Source organism: Lepisosteus platostomus, chromosome 10 (assembly GCF_059453375.1).
Source record: "Lepisosteus platostomus isolate fLepPlt1 chromosome 10, fLepPlt1.hap1, whole genome shotgun sequence".
Classification (NCBI taxonomy): domain Eukaryota; kingdom Metazoa; phylum Chordata; class Actinopteri; order Semionotiformes; family Lepisosteidae; genus Lepisosteus; species Lepisosteus platostomus.
In genome coordinates, this window is record NC_142620.1 from 21,058,575 (window position 1) to 21,080,932 (window position 22,358).

Here is a 22,358-nt window from a genome sequence, read left to right on the forward strand (position 1 = left end):
GAGAAGTCAAAGTGTTTTACAGTTCAAAAAGCATGATGAAAGAGGGGAAGGATGGGAGAATAAACAGTCCCTTACAGTCGTCATGGCCTCCAACTAGAGTAAAGATCTTAAACGTATACCACACAGGGGCAAAGAGCCCTGTGGAGCTGGATGAAGCAAGCTTTGCACAATACATACAGCCTGCTCTGCGTATATTTTGTTCTGTGTCTGACTGAAAAAAATACACGTGACAGAAAACCGCACGTCCAAACAAAAAATAACAGCTAAATTTTGTTTCTTAACAGATGCAAAATACTCAACACCATGTTCTTGTGGGTTTCATCCCACAGCCCAGAGACCATACTGGCTTCTGGGAAAATTGCCTGTAAGTGTCTATTTGTCAGCCCTGTGATGGACTGTGTATCCTGTGCTGGGTGTACAATGTCTTGTGCCCATTGCTAGCCAGGATGGGCTTTGGCTCCCTTGTAACTCTGAATTGGAAAAAAGTGGATAGAAAATGGATGGAGGGATATATTTTGAAATGGCATCATGATGCATCTTAATATAAACTAGATACACCGGCCTTTTTGTTAGTTCCTTGAATAACTTCCAGTTCTCTGCAGTACGGAAACTTTCCTAATTTATAAGGCATACAAGCAATTCCCAAACGTATGTTTGAAGTATCAAAAGATTGGAACAGTCCAAATGAAACCGTTTCTCTTGTTTGTTATGTTATGGTGACGTGTAGCTGTTGTGAACGATTCTTTAAATAATTGTTCGCAATTTATTACAGACTCTTGATTCTCCACCAAACCAAACTGGGGCTGAACCCAGCAATGTGACAGAAGAGGGAGGGAAGACTGCAACAATAGCTCTATTGAGGGTGCCTGCACACAGAAGCTGGTTGTAATTATAAGAAGAAACACCAAGAGCTTGGAAGGGTAGCTGCAAAGCTCTAATTGATTTCTTCTGTTCTTACCAAGCTGGCCACTGCAGGGAGCAGGCACAGACGTCACAATCTGGGACACCACAGTCTTCGAGTCACCCAAATCGAGTTCCAGCAGTCACCCATCTTTCCTAGTGCACTGTGTACACACAGTAGTGTCTTAAAAAGGCAGGGTTAGTCTGTCGGTCACTGTCTTAGTAGAAAAACCAAGCGGGTTTCAAGAAAACAGTCAGCAAGCTGCTTTTAATGGTGACATGGAAAATACTTAACATATTCCAATATGAGTATGTCTCTAACCCCATGTTTTAAATGAAGACATATTGTAAATCATATTCAATCATACAAATCATATTGTAAGACGCAGCACATTTTGAAGATATTTCTAATCAAAAGACATTAGAAATTATTTCCGAATGACATGCTCTCATTTATTTCCACTTAAAAGCTCTCCTCGAGAACCTACAGAATTATCCATAGATCTTATCCCTCAAACAGAATATTAACCTTGAAAATAGTTCTAACCCTTCCCTTAATCCCCACAGTAAAATTGCAGGAGTTGTGGGGACTTAGAGACTCTTCTTCCAGACAACAGAGTAGATGCACATGGTATATTTGCTATTAGCTTGGGAAACCTTGCAACAGTGGAGCAATGCTGGAACCCTGGGACCTCAGTGAGCCTCTCATAGTTTCTCCTGCTTCCTGTGCCAGTAAGAGATGAATCAGAGAGCTGAGGTTTATCAGGAAACACCACTCTGCAAATAACAAATTGTTATCATCAACAATAAAGCACAAACTGGAGCTGTATAGCCCAGTGATATTGAGTCATGGCATTGTAGAGGTACCTGATGACTGTAATCAGGTTTATGCATTTTCAAGGAAGCCTAGTTAGGTAAGATTGTAGTTGTTCCTGTGCGGAAATGATCTATTAGCCAGCCCTTGCAAATCTGATCCTTTTGATCAGATTTTCTCATTACATTCAGTTAAACAGGTCTAGACATTGCTGGAGCATGACAGAGGAAGATGGAGAGACACTGAGTGCTTTAATCACTTCATGTTATAACTTTCAACAACGCAAAATTCCTAGATTTCATTCCATTCCTGTTTTGATGAGCCTTTTCATTGATGCAACATGACTGAAATGGGAAAAATCTGTGCTTTTTATTTGCACAGTGCACGCATCACTTTTTCATTTGCATACTCACAAGTACATTTCCCATCATGCTCGTGCCACCTGACTCCATGTCATTTCATGGTCTGGGGGTAATGAGGATTGTAAAATGGAGATGTGAGCTCTAACATGTTGTGCAGCGAAATCCCTCAAACAGATCAGCTTGGAGGGAACAATCCATATTTAAGGCTGAAAGAACCACATTTTGAAAGTGTATCTGTACTTATTTACATTCACTCACCACGTTCAGTAAAGTGCTGCATGATTTTGGCACCAGTACAGCTGCACAGTGTCACACTTGGGCTGCACGCAGTCTGTTGGCCACGTGACAAGGCCAGGCAGGGAAGCACTGAGGTATTCTAGTGCTGCTGCAGGTGCTGTACAAACTCTCTCTCCACGTGAGCACATGCACTGTCACACTGGGCTTCATGAAGGTATGAGAAAAAGACTTCATCGTCACAGTCACAATATGAGAGGGGCATCTTCTTAAAAAAGAGAGGAGGCGGCAGAATATAACAGGATACCTACACTACTCCCTTCTCCCTGTCTGTTTAGGAATAGCAAAGTGGATTAACTAGAGCAGGGCATTTTCTTCCAACACCTTTCCATTGGTGAAGATCCTGCTGATAACCCAGCACAGACCTCCTCTGGCCCCTTTTCTCATCACTCCGTTGTCATAGAGACCACCTTCCCACAACCACCAGGGGCACTGGGTACAGCCAACCCATCAGTGAAAGTTTTCTTTAATCAGCTGTGTCAGGGTTACTACATTTCCTCCTACGGCTCTCCTGTTAATACAGTCATTTTAAAGTGCTTTGAAATGCAAAATCACTCTCCCTTTCAGAGCCTAGTAAGCATAGTTAATACTGCTGCTTATTGACAACTGTTTTGGATATTATAATACTTTTAATATTATTAACTCTGATTCTGAGAATGCATGTGTACAGTACATATGTCATTTGTATAGATACTGGATATACAGTACATGGCAGGTTGCACAGAAGCATTGTACAAAACAGTGATGGACAAAATCCCCCAGTGTCAGTGATTCTGTGATTCATCAGCTAGTTAATGATCTGATATTATTGCAGTGGGCTTTATGAAAAAGATGTAATTAAAAACAGGGAGACTTGTAATGGAGCAGACAAGAAGCTCCTTACCAGCCACCCCCAAACACTGAACACAGAACAGTTGTTCTGACACACTGCCTGCTGGGAAGGGAGCCTTTGACACAGTTAACAGAGGCAGTTCCAATGATGCGAGCAGCAGTTTTGTACACCACATAGATCACAACATGTAGCAGCATTTTGTAAGCGTGACCAGACAGGAAGTTACACATAATTATAAGGTAATCAAGCAGCTTATTATCTCTGAAGAAACTTTTTCAAAGAGATTTTCTAATTGAGTTAAAATACATGCTCTGTGACAGCTTTTTTCCATAGGTTTCTCTAGAATTGCTGCATCACATTCCATAATGAGTTCATTATTTTTTTCTATATTATGACAGGAAGCATTGCAGTTCATTTTAGGTTACTTAGCTGATCCACAATTAGAAATACTCTCAAAATACAGATGGGAAGAATATAGTAGACTATATAAGAGACAATGATTTGAGTATATTGTGTAGCAAACATGGTAGCGTATCTGTAAATTCACCATAGCTTGTGAATTTCTTCTGGCAAAGATTGATGTTTTCACTTCATTACCTAGTGTGAAATTCAAAAACAGACTTTTCTGAGAATACTGATGGCTTATTTATGTCTCCCATGAAATCTGCTCTTCTCAGACGTTTTGGTTTGCATAGGTTACAGTCTCAGTAGATCTTAGAGTCAACTGACTCTCAGTTATATGTCTCTTATGTCTAACATGACACTGTTCTCAATAATGTGAAAATATGTGATTCTTGTTGTGTATTCAAACTGACTCAAACAAGGCAGTAAGTATAAAATATTTTGAATCTTCAAGGGCTTCAAAATGTCTCTTTTATTCCATGGAACAAACTAAAATAGTCTTTGGCAAAATATATACTCATCTGGAACACAAGGAATGAAATGTAATATTTTCTTACACAATGTTATATTAAATATATTATATATATTAAATGTTCATAAGTAATATAATCATAATTTCCTTGATAATGTTTTTTCATTTTCTTATTTTTAATATTTTGAATTATTTCTCCTAAAGTAAAAACTATTCTGAGATTTTGAAATAAACAGCTTGGCAATATAACTTTTTTTTTGTGGGTGGAGGTGGGGTAAACCATTTTGACAGCTACATTTGATTATGTGTAAAAATTCTAATTTTGACCGAGTCTGAACATTTGAAATGAAACTCCTCACATGGTATATGTATACCACCAGTTACCCGATGAATGAAAATTGCAGCAACTTTCTTTAGCAGGAGGACTCATAGGTTACTCATTTTAAATGTCTAGTTAATGTACAGTAAGTCTATGTTGCTGTAAGGGCAAAATACTATGAATAGCTAAATCATACTCCATTATAAGTATGAATACAGACTACCAACACTTTTGATATTATAACTACTATAACAGATCATAACCAGGTACCATGGTCTAATTTCCCTACAATCAGATTGATTTATTACAAAAATTAAAAAAAAAGATTTAATTGCAGTTAGTGGTTAACTAATGTCTCAGATGTCAAACAAGTAATGCTCTGAGCTGAACTACCTATGGTAGGTCTTACATATGAAAGCTTAATTTGCATTCTTTTCCAATTTTGATAATTTCCTGAAAGCAAACATATTCCAGCGGGATGGAGGGATAAATTAAGAATGCAGAGGAGTGTTCCAGTTCAAGAGCACCAGTGACATTGAATGTTTTATTCTATTTTCACACATAAACAGAACTAAAAATACAGTGAAACCATTATCCACAGTACTCGACGCATCCCTTTTGAGAATACAAAATTACTGTGCAATCACCACAAAAACAGGACACCCCAGATTCTGTGGAGGTTTTTAAGAGTGGATACAGTTTTTTTTTAAATTTGGCTTATTGTTGTCACCAAGGCTAGATAATTAATTTCCAAACAGTTTTCAGTGATTAATTTCATGTCAAATCTAGACCTAACTCTGAGGCATGCTCAAAATGTCTTCAAATCTGTACAATGAGCTGATGGGTGTGTTTGTTCATGGGGTCCAACTCACTTTTTGAAGTAGTGAAAAATGGCTTTAGGCACTGAGGGCCTATTAAATTGTTTTTCAGGATGAACAAGAGAGAAAAAAGGACTAATTTCATGGAGGGTCAGTGCTTTCCCAAAGAACCACAAAAAACAGTCTATCAGCACTGTGCTCTTTTTGTAATAATTAATAATGTCCAACGTTCAGGGAATTTCCAGGCTGTCAACACCCAGCCTAACTGGCAAAATATGGCTCAAGAAAAATACTCACTCTAGATGACCTTGATGCTTTGACATGCTGTTTTCATATTTTTGTATCACCCAAAAAATAGATGACTAATTTCCTTAAAAAATTATTTTGTCTGCAATTCAGTTTTCTTCACTTGCTGCACTGATGTTGTTTTGGCAAAATGATTCTACCTGTGAGGTAGATCAATTGGTTTCTGGGAAAATTGTCTCTAGGTGTGAATGTGTATGTGTCTGTGTTTGCCCTGTGATGGACTGGCATCCCATCCAGGGTATTCCTTGGGCCTGTTGCTGGGATAGGCTCCGGCTCCACCATGGATGTGAAGGTAAAGAAGCAGTAAGAAAATGGATGGATTCTATGTTTGATTAACCAGACACACAGAGCAGAGTCAGGGCATGGCCGAGTAAAAACTTCTGTAATACGTATCAAGCCACACAATACTAGTTTATTTCTGTATTATTGGTTTGTTCCATGTCTGACAGGCAACACTTACGTGACATTTCTTTGTGCGACAAAATGATACCTGATTGTTTAAGAGAGATGTGGTTTTCCAACGGATGTTTTTCAGATGGTACTCCTTATGTGTGGAGTCTGTATGGTTCCCCATAAGTCTACATCAGTTATCTTAGGGTGATCCTTTTTCCTCCCAGTGTCCAAAGGCATGTATGTTGGGAAAATTAGAGTTTCTAGATTTTCTGTGTTAGTATGTGCCCTGCAGTGGGTTTGCATCATGTCTATGATATGGTTCTGCCCTGTGCCCTGTGCTTTATGGTGCTCTCCATCTTATGAGCCTTGCCAGGAATAAGCAGTTTTCTGATTATTAATGGATAAATGGGTTTCCCAGCATTCCGAGGGAATTTCCCAACCGCTAATGCGTCTACAGTGACCAATTTGTACTGTAAATTTCACTAATCTAATGGTTTAGACAGTAAAACCAGACGTGTTGCCTCTGTTGCATACTCCCTTTTGGTATTTTAACACTAGCTTACAGTTATAGACTGTAAGAATTTGGGATTTCTAAGATCTTAATGATGGGGCTCTGGATAAATCATCACTTGTTCATTGAAGAAGAGCTAATCTTCCACCAATTTACCACCAATACATGTAGGGGGTGGATGATTGTGAGGGGTCAAGAAACACAAGTTTCTTGTGTAAATTAAGGTAGAACAAATTCAAATGGGTCTTAATCTTTAATGCCCTATTCTAGGCAGAAGAGAGTCACCAACTGATACCTTAAATTCTCATGGGAGTATAAACCAGACCACAGGTTACATAAAAAATACCTAAGAGTGGTTAAAATAATAGGAGGTCTTGTGACCACATCCAGCTTCAATGTGGCAAAGGTACTGGCGTAAAATTGAAATGGGGACATCTATCGTTCTTGTGTGTAATACTGCCATAATTTGAGAATTGTGCATTCGGAGAAGACTGCCTTTTCAGGCATAAAAAGTTCCTAAACTGTCTTTCAGACATTATAGGTAGATGTGAATTTAGATGCTTATGCTTAATATTTTTACAGTAGTTTGGGGAAGGGGGGCAGGGGAGTTGAGAACATTCCAGATTTTTGTCATTCCAGATTATGCTGAACTGAATTGGACTCTGGGAATGAATTAATCATGACACATTATTATATGCTAAAATCACTGAATAAAACTTGTAGAGAAAAATAATGGTCAAAGCAGTTGTGTGAGCATAATTATTCATTTAGAAAAATCCATCTGTCCATCCATTTTCTAACCACTTTATCCAATTCAGGGTTGTAGGGCAATTGGAACCTATCTTGGCAAGCAACAGGCACAAGACCGGGTACACCCTGAACAGCCATCGCAGGGCACACACAGAAACAGACTTGCACACACTCACAGCAGGGCCAATTTTCCCAGAAGCCAATGTATCTACTAGTGTGTCTTTGGACTGTAAGAGGAAACCAGAGCACCTTGAGGAAACCCACTCAAACATGTGGAGAACATACAAACTCCCCTCAAAGAGCAGCCAAAGAACTGAACCCAGGGCCCCACCGCAGCAAACCACAATGCCATACCATTGCCATCCCACCACCATTGAAAAATATAAACAAATATGACTTATTCTAGAACATGTTTTGTCCTCCTGAACACTACATACAGAGTATTACTCTGTGTAAATACATCTGAAGGAAAAATAACGTATTGGTCGACCTGTAGGTGACACTCTTCCTTCTGGAAGAATTTTCAAGCTGATACCTCTTATAGTGAGTTGGTACACTCTTGCCACAAGGAGTGCTGCGCTTTGGATGAGATGTAAACTTAGGCCTGGACTCTTGGTCATTAAAAATCATATGGACCCTTGAAAAGACTTTGGGTTTAACACTGGCATCTTAGCTAAATTTCACTCTAGCCTTTTACCATAGGGCTTGCCTCAGGTTTGTCCTTAGTTTAACTGCTGAAGTCATTAATCACTTTTCCACCTGTTTTGCTGTGTTTGACCCAGGTGGAACTTCACTTTATAAGTGAACGGCTTTGGGACACTTCTGAATGACAAATGCTTTATAAATACGATGATAATGAACTAATTAAAGGTAAATATGTCTATTTTTTTAAATGGATCCCTATATGTGTTTGGTATGCACAAACAGGTTAATACTCAGATACATTACATGGGTATTGACACCCAGATCTGAAACTGAATAGGGTAGGCCACTGCATCAGCTTGCTGACACGAAAAGAAAAACACTTGATGTTGCTTTTAAAATACCAAAAGCCCAATAATGCTGTGCGCATGCTGTTTAAAGAACAACAGTAGTGTGATAATAATCTCAAGAACTTGGTAGGTTCAGCAGGAAATTCAGTGTGTTAGTGTTATGCACAAAGGCCAGTAATGGATTAAGTTAGTAAAGGTGATACAGTGTTGCAGTCCCCACTCATTGTTTCCACCCATGACAGAAACATCACCAGATCACAGCAGGGCCTCATTTCAGTGCTGGAGCTCTGGTCAGGAAGGGGAGATATAGGCCTCAGCCAGGAAGACCAAGCAATAGAAACTGGGGGAGATCAGAGACCGGGGGGAGACTCTACAGAGAGCAGAGGAAAGCTCAGAAATCATCTTCCAGGGTTGCTGGAGCATAATGGGACATATTCTTTGGGATTGGCGGAGTTGAAGGACTTTGTGGAATTTCGTCCTATTCTCCGGTGTGATGGAAGGAAGCGGCCCATGATACTGGACAACACTTATACATGAGAGTGGGGCTCTTGGACTTTCTTTTTCACTGCTGGGACTTTTCTTTGGGTTACTGGGGTCTATGAATCTCATTTGTATTGAGTGTGAATGTATATTTCTAGCAGATGCTTCTGTGTCCATGCATTCTGTCTCTGGTCAGATAGTGATGTATTGTAAATGTTAGAAAAATAAAAAGGGCAATTATACAATTATGTAGCACTAATAACTTGTGCTGGACTGGGGTACAGAAGTGGTTCTGGAAGATACAAAGAACCTGTTGCTGGAGGAAAAGTGTCCTGGCACTCTTAAAATTTCTAGGTGGTGTATTCGGCTATAAATTCAATTATCCTGCATGTTGGGGTCACTACCTGTGATAAATACTCAATGCTGGTCCTTCTAATAAGTGTAGTTCCACATGAAACAGAATTATCTTTTATATCTGTTCAGGAGATTGCTCAATTTAATACACTTACTTCAGTGGTCAGTGGTGAGCCAATTTCATTGAATGCAATACACTTTATATTCTGAAGTACAGTGAAACAAATGGAAGTACAGTTCAACTCTTTGTACAACGGTGTCTGTAAGACAAGCTCATCCTTGGGCACATATTAATGTTAATTGTGTTACCCAATACACAGAGGATGTTTTCAGGAAACATTGCTTTAAATTCAGAAGGAAATAAGGGGATGAAGATATCCTTTGAAGGCGTTTATATTGCTTTGGCGAAATAAAAACGGGCAGAAAGCTTGGCTCATGAAGGTCCCTAGGTGTACTTAAACAGGATAAGAGTGCCACTGGTGAAAACGCCAAAAAAGTTTACTTTGCAAATCGTTTTTGTAAAACGTACGCGAGTAAAAGGTTACATGTTGTCCCACTAAATCAGTTATTCACACTGAACCATATTCCAGCGAAATAGAAATTGGGGAAATACATGGAAAATACCCCATGCGCCTCCAGGTACCTTTAATTTAACAAATAGGCCCCGTTTTAACAACCCCGACAAGGAGCGTTAAAAGCAACGGTAGCTATATGTTATGTCCCCAGCTGGGGGCAACAACACGTACAACCGCATGCTCTCTGTTAGCATTTGTTAATGCCCACAAAATGCACCCCCCCCTCACGATAGTAACGAAACGGGTATTGGGCTTTGAGGCGGACTGTGTATCCAAATTTATGCGGGTCCCCCGGGCTGCATTAATTCTACGTGATACCCGGATTGATTTAGTAATATGTGTACTGTCGCTTTAAATACCCCTGCCTGGTGCGCTCTCCATTGATCAATCCACCATTTTCCAACACTAAACAGCAGCAGCAGAGACCGTAGCGACGGAGAGATACCCCTACCTGGAGACACCAGGACCCGGGGCAGACATGGCTGCGAATATGTACCGGGTCGGAGGTAGGAGAAGATAGTTTTTGTGTCGTACACGCATATACATGTATTCTGCACGGCGTGGACTGCTTCTGCACACTCGCAGTCTTCCTCTTTTATTTCTTGTGAAGTGTGCGGCTCCAGTGAGGATGATGAGGGTGACTGAGGAGGATGAGGATGGTGGTAACTGGGACCTCCGGGTTTCTCTATTGTGAAATGTTTCACGAACGATCGACCAAACCGAAGTCCGTGTAGGTTTTTGTAAAGGCACATTCACACTCTTCTTGCGTGTAAAGTTTAGTTTGATTGTTGTTTCACGGATATCTTCTTTTTAAGCGAGGCTTACTTGTGCCATCGCATGGTTTTTAATTTTTTTCAAAAGTGAATCTCCTGTCTCGCCTCTTAGCCTGTAAGGCTTTTCGGGTGGTGCTCTCTCTTCAACAAGAAAGTCGAAGGGCAGTCATACATGGTTGAGGTTCGTGTTTTGGGACTTACTTGTGAAGGACAACACACACTATTTACTGTATTTTAAAAGTTTTTTTTTCTGCCTTCCTCTCACTTCGCTCCCAACCCCCACCCACCGCCAATAGAAATGAATGGAGGGAGAAATTGAAACATAAATATTGAATCTTTGAAAATAATCCACATATATAGCACTAATCATATTGTGAAGACTTTTATTTTAATTCCATCTGCATTTTTTTTCTACCTGTTTGGAGCTTCCCCGTTATGAGCTCGAATTTGTCGTTTCGTTTTCTCTTCACTGGGGGGCTTAGACTTTGGAGTTCGGGGTACTTTTTAAAATTTGCTCTTGAAACGTTTTTCACATTATTATATAGTTACTCTGCTGCAGTGAGAACCATTTGTTGTCCCGCAGAACTATTTTCTTAATGCCCTAACATCGCTATTAAATCTCACGGTGTACTTAGTGTAATTTTATTTTTGACTGAAAGTTAATTTGATTATTTTTACTCAAGCTCTGAATTTGGCGGTGCAAAGAGTTCGAGTGGTTTTCAGGCTTAGGCTGTATTTTTATTTTCTGGGGGAACGGGGTGGGGGTCTTTATTGTTGCCCTTAAAAGACTCTGCAACCTTTAGATTTTAAATTGTACCAAAACATGAAAATACAGTGCTCCTGGCAAGATGTTTGGGAGTGCTGCCTTCTGAGTCTGTTTTGAACCGTGCTGAAGAAGTGAAAAACTGAACAGAGTTACAAACTGACTTATTAGATACATTTATATACCCTCCTTCTTTTTTCAACATGAGGGACTATTGATGATCATAAAGATTGCAACTTTGCAATTCACTACAGCTACTGTAATGCCTGGCCGTCCAGTCCTGATCGTGGGTGGGCCGGTGTGTCTGCTGCTGTGCATTCCAGCTCTACTCTTGATAAGCTGTACCATCTGGTTACTGGTTTAACTGGACCATTTAACAGCTTCTGCCAGCTAAGAGACATTGAAAAACACTATGGACTATGCAGGCCTTCTGGGACCAGGACTGGACAGTCCTGCTGTATCATGCTGAACAGTAGGTCATTTTAACAGGCTTTAATTTGACCAAAAGCAGTAAGTAATAAGTTGTGAGGGTTAGTTCTGAAGAACAGGATGCCATGGTGAAAGCCAGCTTGCTTACTTGATACTCCATTTGCGTGTTATTGATTGGTTAGACTTTTTCCAGAAACCTCCCCCCAAATCCCTTGGTTTTGCAATCCCTGCAGAATTGAGCAGTTTCAGGGGATTGTTGGACAAGTCCTGAAAACCATGTGTGATTTTCAAGAAGACCGAAGTGTGTCATCCTCCAGTTGCACAGAAGTGAAGGATCACATCATTTTGAGATCATGGTGCTTTACTTAGGATGCTGTTGAATTATGAAGTCTAGAGAGATTTGTGCTTGACTTGGGTGATATTACGTTGGCTTTGGTGGTGCCAGCTTCCTAAGGGATACGTAGCTTAAATTGTAGCATTGGCTTCGGTAACATTTTTCCTCTTGTGCCAGCAGTTCTAGCAAAGTTAATAGAGTTATCCTGAGGTTGTCCCGGCTCCTGCTTGCAATCAAAAGGCAAATATGCAATCTCTCCTTGAAGGAGAGTTATGCATTGGATTATTTCAGGGTTTTGAGTATCTGATGTAATATCTGTAGGAACAAAAACTCGCTGCATTGAATTTATTCTTTCATTTGGAGATTTTGAATAATATGGGGTCACCTCATGGTCCTCTCTTTCAAAGACTAAAAAGGTTCCGTTTCTTGAGCCTGCCGGTGTAGGATGTTCCCTTAAGCCTTGGAACGTATCTAGTTGCTCTTTTCTAGGTTGATTCCAGAGCGTCAATGGCTTTTATGGTCTAAATCCATGGTAAAGAGGTTTAAAACCATTTAACTGACCACTCATAATTAAATTAAAGATACCTATTGTTCAGCAGTTTAAGAGATTTCTGGGGATGTCTGGTAAGTGTGTTAGTATAGGTTCATACTGTCCTCCACTCAATTATAGGTTCAGGTTCTCCTTTGGAATTGCTCTGCCTTGCTCTTAAAAATGTAGTTTTTATGTAGCTGTCTGTATGATGACCATTTGGAGAGTAAATGCTTCACTCACTGGCAGGTTAATTGGCTTTTGGGAAATTTGGTGTGAGTTGTGCCCTGGGACGGACTGGCGTCCTGTCCAGTGTGTATCCTAGCTTTTGCCTGTTGCTTGCTGGGATAGGCTTTAACTTCCCCGCAACCTTTCACTGGAGGAAGTAGTTTAGAAGATGGGTGGATTAACTTGTGAAAAGGCTCCTAAAAACCCTAAAAGCCCTATACCTGGGGTTATTCAAGGCAAAGTTAATTTTGGGGTGTTTCACCAAAGTGGGTGGTTTTTGGAAGTGCAGGTCAGGTTGCTTTTTTAAATGATGTATAATAAATTGTGTGAAATATGGTCACATTTCTTAATAGACTAGAGCTCAGAATCATATCGTGTTCAAAGTGATCCTGAAGTTGGTTTATTTAAAAGTTGTTTTTTAGTATTTACTAGGAAAGTGAGGCCTCTGTCTGAATGAAAAACCCAGTTTCAGTGCCTCTCGTGGTTGTTGGCATCCATGAAAGAGATCTTCTGATGAAGGTTTAGATTTTATTATTACTGCATTTTGTTGTCTGAAAGGCATAAATGACCAACTATCTTTTTTTTTTTTTTTACTCTGCCTGTCATACTGAATCCATCAATGGGAACAGTATATGGGCTTCTTCTGGTCTTACGGTGTACCTTATATTTAAAATATAGCGTCTGAAACTGCTATGCTATGCTGATCATTCATGGTGTCCATCAAAACAGAAGCGATAGAGAATAGAGTGTGTACTGCAGCTGCTTCTGACACTTTATTCAGAATAGCATTTCTCAAGGATGAGTACCCAATGACATCCTTAATATGTATTATGAGCAACATATAATGGGAGTGTCAGTGCCCAACATGTTGGCCATAAATAAGCAAAAACCGGCATTAATGCACCCAGTAACTCAGTGCAAGCAAAACAATTGCTGTGGTTTAGTACCTTATAGGAATCTAGATCATTAAATGAGCACTTAAAGCTTATTGAGGAGGCTAAGAGAGATGCCCGGAGAAAAAAACAACTCCTGTGTAGTGTGAGAAGCACATTGGATTCTTCTTAGCAATGTGCAGAGTTTTGAAGATGAGACAGGGTTTGGTTTGTACATATTGCTTCGTACAGAACGTACATAGGGCTGGGCAATATATCGAAAATGTATTGATACCCACGTTGAGAATCTCTCACCGACCTTTTTTTTCATGAGCGGTCCCCTTAAAAAACTACAACACCCAGTCATCATATCCAGTCACATGCTTCTGCCTCGTCCAACCTTCATTCTTCATTCCAAACACAGAGAAGCGTGCCGGGCATGAGACAACACGAGCGCTCATGCTGAACCCCAGTCTCAAGTACTAATGAAGACCAGCTGGTATCTAAAAAAGATGCAGTGTCGATCGTTTGGTCATATTTTGGCTTCAGCAAACCGGATACTGAGCAAAGAGAAGTCGGATATAAACTCTGTCAGAAAACCGTTTCTGCGCCCAAAAGCGACACGAGCAACTTGTTTCTTCACTTGAAACACAACCATGTCATGGTATCCGAAGAGTGCATGGCCAAAAGAGAGAGAGACTGACAAACGCACTCATGGCCGAAGTGATTCCCCCAAACAGCTCTCTGACACAAACATTTACTGATGCCACTCAATATGCAAAAGATTTACGCAGATGTAACGAGACGACTAACGCCACTACATAGCGAAGGACATGGTTCCCATAGCTAAAGTGGAGCATAGTTGTTTCAAAAGACTCGTTCAAGCCCTTGACAAGAGGTACGTTGTGCCCTCAAGAAAATATTTTTCTCAAACTGTGGTGCCTGATATTGACCAGGTTTCATAGTTTCGCATATTTAAAATGTGATCTTTCAGCAAATCATGTAATCATATAATTTCAAGGGTTTCAAAAAATATAGTTAATTTATCATTATTGAGGTAAATGTGGGAAATTATCGCGATATTGATTTGAGGTCATGTCACCCAGCCCTTGCAGCTCACACATGGTTAGGACTGGGGACTGTGCCAGGATAGTGGTGTGGGAGGGGCAGGGATATTGTCTTCAATTACCTCACATTGTCACAGTAACCCTTAGTGAGCTGGAGAGGCCAGCCCTGTGACGTGTCCAGAGTTTGCTGCAGTCACTCAGAACCATGGATCCACTATGGATCCATCTACTGGAGGCTCTTCAAGACGATTGCCAATGCCAGCCAGGATTAACCCCAGGCTGGTTTTAGTCTGTCCCATGTTTTAGTAAGGAAGACCTATTGATATTGTCTGATTTCTCTTATGGACCTCAACTGAGCATGGCTTAAAAGTTTTGGATCAGGATAAAGTTTGATTTCTTTAGTATTCTGTCGCTGAACCATATCCCAGTCTTGTTACAGTTGTGATGGTGTCATTATGACTTATGCCATTCATTGGTCTTCCTCAGTCTTTATTAACCTTCAATGGGTCTTTGCAAGTCTTGAATATGTACAGCGAATATATAGTCGGTATGTTCAAAATAGATACTTCTTTTTATATTATTTTTCACAGTTCAAATAAAAAAACAACGGGCTCGGCTTCTGTATTTGTAAAACAAGGTTATCGCATTTTTCAAGGATTAAACAATATCTAAAATGTGTAGGATCTTTATACACTTTTTAATTTTTACATTGTTGGTTTTTAGTCCAGTGATGACCGTAAAATTGTTCATTTTCAGGCTTAACAGGCTGCAGGCTCTAGTATAAATTTTACAAAGGAAGTAGATCTTTATTATTTTAAATCATCCCACCTATCTTTATAGATATACAGGAAATTAGGCACTAAGAGTGAAATACCTGGTGCCTGGTGCTGAATTGTAGGCAGACAAGATTTTGCCCAGGTCCTGAAGAGGCTCAGGCTTGGGCTACATCTTGTTCGAACCCAGATCGCAGACTTGGCTAATGAAGTCTCTTAATTTTTCTCCATGGCTTTTCCAAAAATGACATGACCCTTCTTAATGGGAGTTAACATTAGAAAGCTTTTGGGGAAACCTTCTTGCTCATTTGTTTGCTGTTGATCTTGGTGTCTGGCATAAAGGATCCCAGGAAGGAAATCATCCTCGACAACATCCAGTTGTTGCAACGCGGTATTGAGCTGGAAAGTATAGTGTCTGTATGACAGGCTGGGGAACCCACTTGCTAGGTCCTGGTGAAGGCAAGTGGATAAGTAGAGCTTTGGATGCAGTGTGCAGGCAGACAGAAGATGGACAAAACAGGAAGTGCAGTTTGCAGGCGAGCTGAATATGACGGGGAAGGCATGGCACAGCTGAGCAGCTCTGGTGAACAGGGAATCCACACAGTAACAATCGAGAGACTTTCTGTAAGTAGGAATTCCATTGTACCAGTACGTGTACCGGTTACATGTGGCTATAAAGTTCAAGTTTATGAAGGTTTGGTTGGTTGCTGTGGAGGCATAGCTGTAATAAGACAGATGGGGATCGGTCTTGAAATTGGGATCGTACAGTCAGACAGATTTGGGCAGATTCCTAATCATACTGACAGGCAGGTTAGTGCAATGAGTATTTCCCTAAATCAGTAGGAAGCTCAATGACAGAGCATCGGACTGTGGACAGGGCATAGTTTGACATTCTGGAGCTGATGAGCTAATTCAGGTAGGTAGCTGCGTCAGCATGTGTAGTCTGCAAAGGAACAAGTAATAGGTTTATTCCATGCTAAAAAGAGAAGAGAGAAAACACAACATTTCAGCTGCGAAGCCTTCTTCAGGGCTTCTTCACACCCGAAGAAGGCTTCACAGCCGAAACGTTGTATTTTCTCTCTTCTCTTTTCAGCATGGAATAAACCTATTACTTGTTCCTGATGAGATAATTACCTGTTAAGTGGGGGAAGGTGGCATGAGCAGCCACCCCGATCGAGCTCTCAGGGCACTTAGAGGTGTTTGGCTCCGTGTGTAAACGTGACCGTTTGCCGTAGAGTCTGAGGACTGGGAGCTCTGGCTTGCCTGGGCATAAAACCAGTAGAATCTGCTTTGGAACTCCCAGGCTGGATGCTTTTTAAGGGGACTGATGCATTCCGACACTAAATTCTATGCAGAATATTCCCTTTATTTCTGCAACAGAAGCTCTTCCTCATACCCTGTGCTGCTGCCACATAGTTCCTGTTTTATTCCTGAGACGCATCAGATACCATTAAGAGTGTTTTCCCTGTGGATTTACTGATTTGCTGTAGGCCTGGCATACCTGCCTTGTTGAATATATGTAAACAGGCTTCTTTGTAGATGGCGACCTGTTGCAGATTCCTTGACAAAGACATGGCAGTGTCTTCTGAAACTGGCTGACTCGGTGTAATAAAGCATGGGATGCTACACTGACCAGCTCCAGTCCATGGACGCTGCATACTCTTTGGTCTAGCTCAAGGGCATTACATGCATTTTCTCATAGCTGTTTTTCCTTGTGATTGCTAGGTGTTTATTACTTGTAATTCAAGTCTTGTGAAATCCCTCTCTGGGGGAGGTTTATCGATTCAGGGAGGGTGAAGCCGAATCTCTTAAGATCTCGGGTGCCGAGGAAATCTCAGCCTGGTCGTTGCTTTTACTTTGAAGACGGGGAAACAAAAAACATGTTGTTACTTGGAGTGGGAGTGGTGGACATGACCCTTGGGGGGGGGAAGCCCAACGTATTACACCAGTGTGGCAGCAGGAGGTGCTGTCTCCTGGGACAGCATGGTGGTACAGAGGTCAGCATTGCTGCCTGACAGCTCTGGGATCCTGGATTCAATTCTGGACCCGAGGGGCTCTTTGCCATAGTCAAAAAACATACTGGTGGGTTAATTGGCTTCTGGGAAAATTGACCCTGGTGTGAGTGTGTGCATATCTGTGTGTACCCTACAGTGCTCTGCTGGTGAATCCTGCATTGTGTCCCTTGCTTGCAGAGCTGGGTTCTGGCTCACTTGAACTGGATGAAGTGGTAAGAAAATGGAGGGATGATAGCACTCTGGCTCTGTCTGCCAATCAAAATGATTAGGAGTCCTGGCTGAACTCCAGCTCGGGCTTTCTCGGTCCTGTCTACCTGAATTTCTGTCAGAGCTTATCTGGATAAGGAGCTAATTACACAACCGAGAAGGCGAAGGAGTAGTGAGCTGCTGGTGCACAATGACCGCTCTGCACCAATGCAAGCTGAGTTCCTTTTCATCTCATGCACTTGGAGATGCTTTGGTGCTGGTTATTATCATTATTGATGCAAATGCAAAAATGCAGTTCATAGTGATCTTGAGCTACACGGTTGGCGTCAGTTCATGTCCTCAGAGCTGCAGTCTTGTTGCAATGCAAAACAGGGAAGTGATGGGACGCCCCTGTGGTTGCTGGGATGCTGGATAGCAGTTTTCTTATCTAGGATCCTTTCTCCAGCAGCTGTGCAGGACGTCAGTCAATCAGACACACCCTCTCCTGCACTGCACATGCTGCTCCATTCGACATGCAGAAAAATACATTACTTACCTTTTAGCAATGTGTAGGGTTAATGGAAAATGGAAACGCATGTAAAAAAAAAAGCAAAGTGGATCAACTTGATTGATGGAGGTGGCATTCCAGAATATCCTGTAAAAGATTGACTGGGTTCAGATCTGATGACGGAGAAGGTAATCGCATATTAATAACATTCGTGTCATGCTCATGCAACCACATGCTCTGTGGACTGGGGGCATTGTCAATCCTGGAAGACAGTCCAGGCAAGAAAGAAATGTTGCATCATGAGATGAAGCTGATCACTTGGTACTACCAAGTAATGATTCACATTGACCTTGCCTTCTTAGGAAATAAGTGCGCCCAAACCACCAACATTAGGGAACCACCAGAACCCTTCACTATTGGAACCAAGCACTCGAGGTTCTTGACATCTATAGTTTAGTGCCACATATGCACTTGTCTGCATCGTCAAGAATATACTGAAGGTCAGTTCTTCTGACCATATTGTATCTCTCCACTGCTGTCTGTAGTCCATTGCATTGTATTGCAAATGTGCATTGCCAAGGATACTGAGCCTTACTATAGTAGAGATCTTGGTGGACCAGTGTTTGATTAAACTGGCTGCCCATGCTCTAGATTAAGTCAAGTTGATCTGCAGTTTATCACCTGTTTTGCCTTGCACTTCAAATGCATGAATATCGTGACCCTTGAGTATGTGTTTATGCCCACAGTTACTCTTTGCAGGTGAAGTCTTTCCCTCAGAGTTCCTTGCCCATATTGCCTTAAACACCGTTTCTCATTAAAAAAATTGCAAGTTGAGTTATCTTGGTCGCTGAAGCCCCAATCAAAAGTATTCGAGCAGTTTCCATTTTATTTTCAAACTCAAATGGCTGAAGTCTCCTCTTGCAGCCATGGTAGACTACCTATAGGCAAGGTGTTTCCAACTTTTTTATTGTCTACTATATCCGGCAAAGCTGGGCCTGGTCAGTACTAGAATAGATGATCTCCAAGTTGCAGCTAGAAATGGTGTCGGGTGATCTGAGATGGTGCTCTACCTCTGTGCTATCCTGACTTGATCCTAAAATCCCTTGGCTATTTTCGAAGGAAGCGGAGTGTTAACCCTGGTGTCCTGCTTTAATTCCTCTCTGGGTTTGCACAGTCTGACCTCCCCAAAGCTCCCCTTGACTGTACTGGTGTAGCTCTTGCTTCAGTACCAAACTGCTGGTGCAGAATGGCTGCTGCATGTCACCCAGTCGGGAGATGTACCAATGTGGTAGATGAAAAGTATCTTTTGAAATCCTCTGGGGTGACAAGTAATGTATAAATGCAAGGGATTCTCAGTAGTGCTGTGGTTTTTGACATACCGCTACTTTTAAGAAGCATGTAAATTAATTTCAGGATTTTGAAATCTGCTGTAACAAAAAGCTCTTGAAGATGAACAAAGAAGAAAGGTAGGCCTCTGCCCTTTTAGGTGCTTTTGCTGTTTTTATTTGCTTGTACTTTTTCCTCTGTTTTTTGCTAACTTTGATGGCGGTGTTGAACTTTAAACGCTGTTACTGTATAAGGAACTCAGCCACGGTAGAGGCCCTTCGTACTGGCTTTACAACTGAAGTGTACTGCAGCTCAGAACTGCACTGGGACTGAAGCGAACCCCTCATCTCTTCAACGAAGCTGAGTGCTCAAATCATCCTCAGCAGGCAGCCCAGCTTCAGCCGTAGCTACTGGGGAAATTCCAAGAATTAGCTCACATGCAGTGCCACGTGTCTTAAATGAGACCATGCTGCTACCACCATATAACCTATGTAAGTAAAAATAACACTTCTTCTGAGGAAATGACATCACATCTCTTTCTAGAAGAATTGTATACATTAGGTATCTTTCTATTGTAATTAATGATAGAGCTGGCAGGAAGAAGAAAATCTGATGACCTGAAGGTTGTGGAGTGTTCTGTTAGCAGCTAATGACACATTGCAGGCAGTGAAACCAAATTATTTTGCAGTTAATTCAGAATACTACTGTACAGCACAGTATTTCTGATGTAACTGCACCTGAGGGATGTGTCACAAATGGCTTTCAAAGGGAGTTTGATTTTTTGTGTGCAAAGATCCAGTGTTATTCCTCTGACTTTCTTTATAATGACACCCAGCTCATTTCCCATTTTAAAACTGTGAAAGACCTTCAGGGGGTGCCTTTAGGAAATCCACTTGCTTGAACCATGTTTTTCTCAGAGGGGAGCTTGAAAAACCATATGGAGCTTGAGCTGGGTCAATTAACGCTTCCAATTACCTGTCGCTCAGATTTGATAAACGATATTGGGTGTTTACTTGCAAATCGAATTGGATGGTTTGGATTGAAACACATCATTTGGTGCCTTTTCTGCTTTTTTCAACTTTGTCAGGAATAGTTTTTGTATGCACTAATCTGTTTTCTGCTGTAAGGGTCTGCTGCTGATACGGTACAATGATGCCTCTTGTTTACGTACCTAACATTGTCTCATAGAAAGTGAATCTCACACCACACCGTAGCACAGGATATGTGCTACGTCTGTGCTACATAGTCTTATCAAACTCGCGGCCTCCCTAGATAAGCAACATTAAAGTCTGCTTAAAAGCTCTTGGAAACTGCGTATCTTGGTGCTGCTACAAGATCTAAGTCTCAGAGGCATTTGCACGCCTCATAGCTGTAAAGCTCCAGAAGTGTGCAGTCCCCATCTCAAATGGTCAGTTTGGTTCATGGACTGTGCTCTGTTTCTGATGAGAAACAGCTGACTCAATGTGGAGGTAGTCACAGCACCAGAGCAAAATGGCCATGAGTGGCCTGTCCTGCCCATTTTCTAGAACATCCATTTTGTTCTAGTTATTCCCTTTTCACTGTTAGTACACGACAGGCCATGAAGTATCAAATGGCTGTAACTGAAAGACGTGTAGCACTCAATGCGGTAGATTGACTGACGTGACCTTGATTTAACAATTCACTCTTGAAGTCTTATAGTAATGTGAAGTCTTAAATAAACTGTACTGTACAGTACTGATTGTTGTGTTGCCCAGATTGTGTACTGGAGACAATGCTGGGGTGACGCAAATGTTTGCCTATATCGGGGGTCAGCAACCTTTGCAGAAACCAAAGAGGTAGCTGTCAAGAGATAGCTCATGCACTTGTTTTTACAGATTTGCCTGCCATTCATACTTTATATGTCAATAATTGCCCTAGTTATATTTGATTAATACAATTTGACATTGAACTATAATAATATCTAAATAAATTAATATGCAAGTATTACCATTTAATATGCTTGCCCTTGCTTTCCCTTGCTGAGTTCTCAATTCTCAGGCTTACAGCAGAATTTGAAATTCACTGTTTTTGCCACTATAAGTCATCGTATTATTAAGCTCATCATTTTAAATCTTATACAAACATTTTCCTGATGAGTAATACAATGAAAATTTACCATGCAATGTTCCAGTGAAATCCACAATAACCTCTATGAATCCCTTCTGTTTTCTGACCATAGCAGCACCATCAGAAAACATTTTCTCAATTACCTTTTTCTCAGAATGATTTAGCTATATCTTTTCCTGTAGTGGTGCCGTGCATGGGTTTTAGGCAGCGCAACTCTTCTCAAAATCCATCTGAGTCATAGTATCTCACAAGAATTGCGGATTGTGGATATAAACAACATATCACAGACTCAGACCACATAGTACAATCCTGATGTTGACTATCCATATTCATCTCGCCAGAAGGACTGAAATAAGTAAACGTTTAACTTTCCTTACTTGGCAATTACCATTTTGTCCAAAATGTTCGACTTTATGCATAAGTTTGAAAAGTGTTATCAGTGGCAATGAAAGCAATCTTTCCTGTGAAAACAATAGGCTAGCCCCACTAAAAATAATGCAGTAAGTAAGCCAAATGAATAGTTTTTTTTTTTACGCCAAAGAGCTTTCATTGGGTTGCGTGTTGTAGAGAATCGCAGAACAGTCAAGCATAGTTTTTATTGTTTTTTGTGGCTTATTAGTCTTTTCTTGTACAAGCCTCTTTGATTTCACATGCCATTTAAAATCCCTTGCCGTAGGCTGTAGGCTCCTGGGCTATATGTATTACTTTTAAGACTTTACCTTTTTGTATGAAGGTGCAGCAATTAAAATATTGCATCTTGTGGACACCTCTGTCTTCTGTGCTGTAAACTATTTATGTATTCCTGTTCCTCATTATACCACCATCACCCGTTGTATCTAAAATTACTTGTAAACATCACTGTTCACCATATTTTTGTGGTAGATCTGTACGCT

The 22,358-nt window shown here is 40.9% G+C and overlaps 1 protein-coding gene across 2 annotated transcripts in view; it reads left to right on the forward strand.

Annotated features, from left to right (window-relative positions):
* The first annotated feature begins 9,823 nt into the window (after positions 1-9,823).
* Positions 9,824-22,358, forward strand: part of mta1 (metastasis associated 1) — a 71,509-nt gene continuing 58,974 nt past the window's right edge. Inside the window, exon 1 of one of the 2 annotated variants that reach the window (XM_088648761.1) lies at positions 9,824-10,080. In XM_088648761.1, the coding sequence (XP_088504887.1) occupies positions 10,053-10,080 (28 nt within the window). In that variant the 5' untranslated portion in view covers positions 9,824-10,052. The remainder of the gene's footprint in view (positions 10,081-22,358) is intronic. The other variant, XM_088648764.1, reaches the window with a different exon arrangement.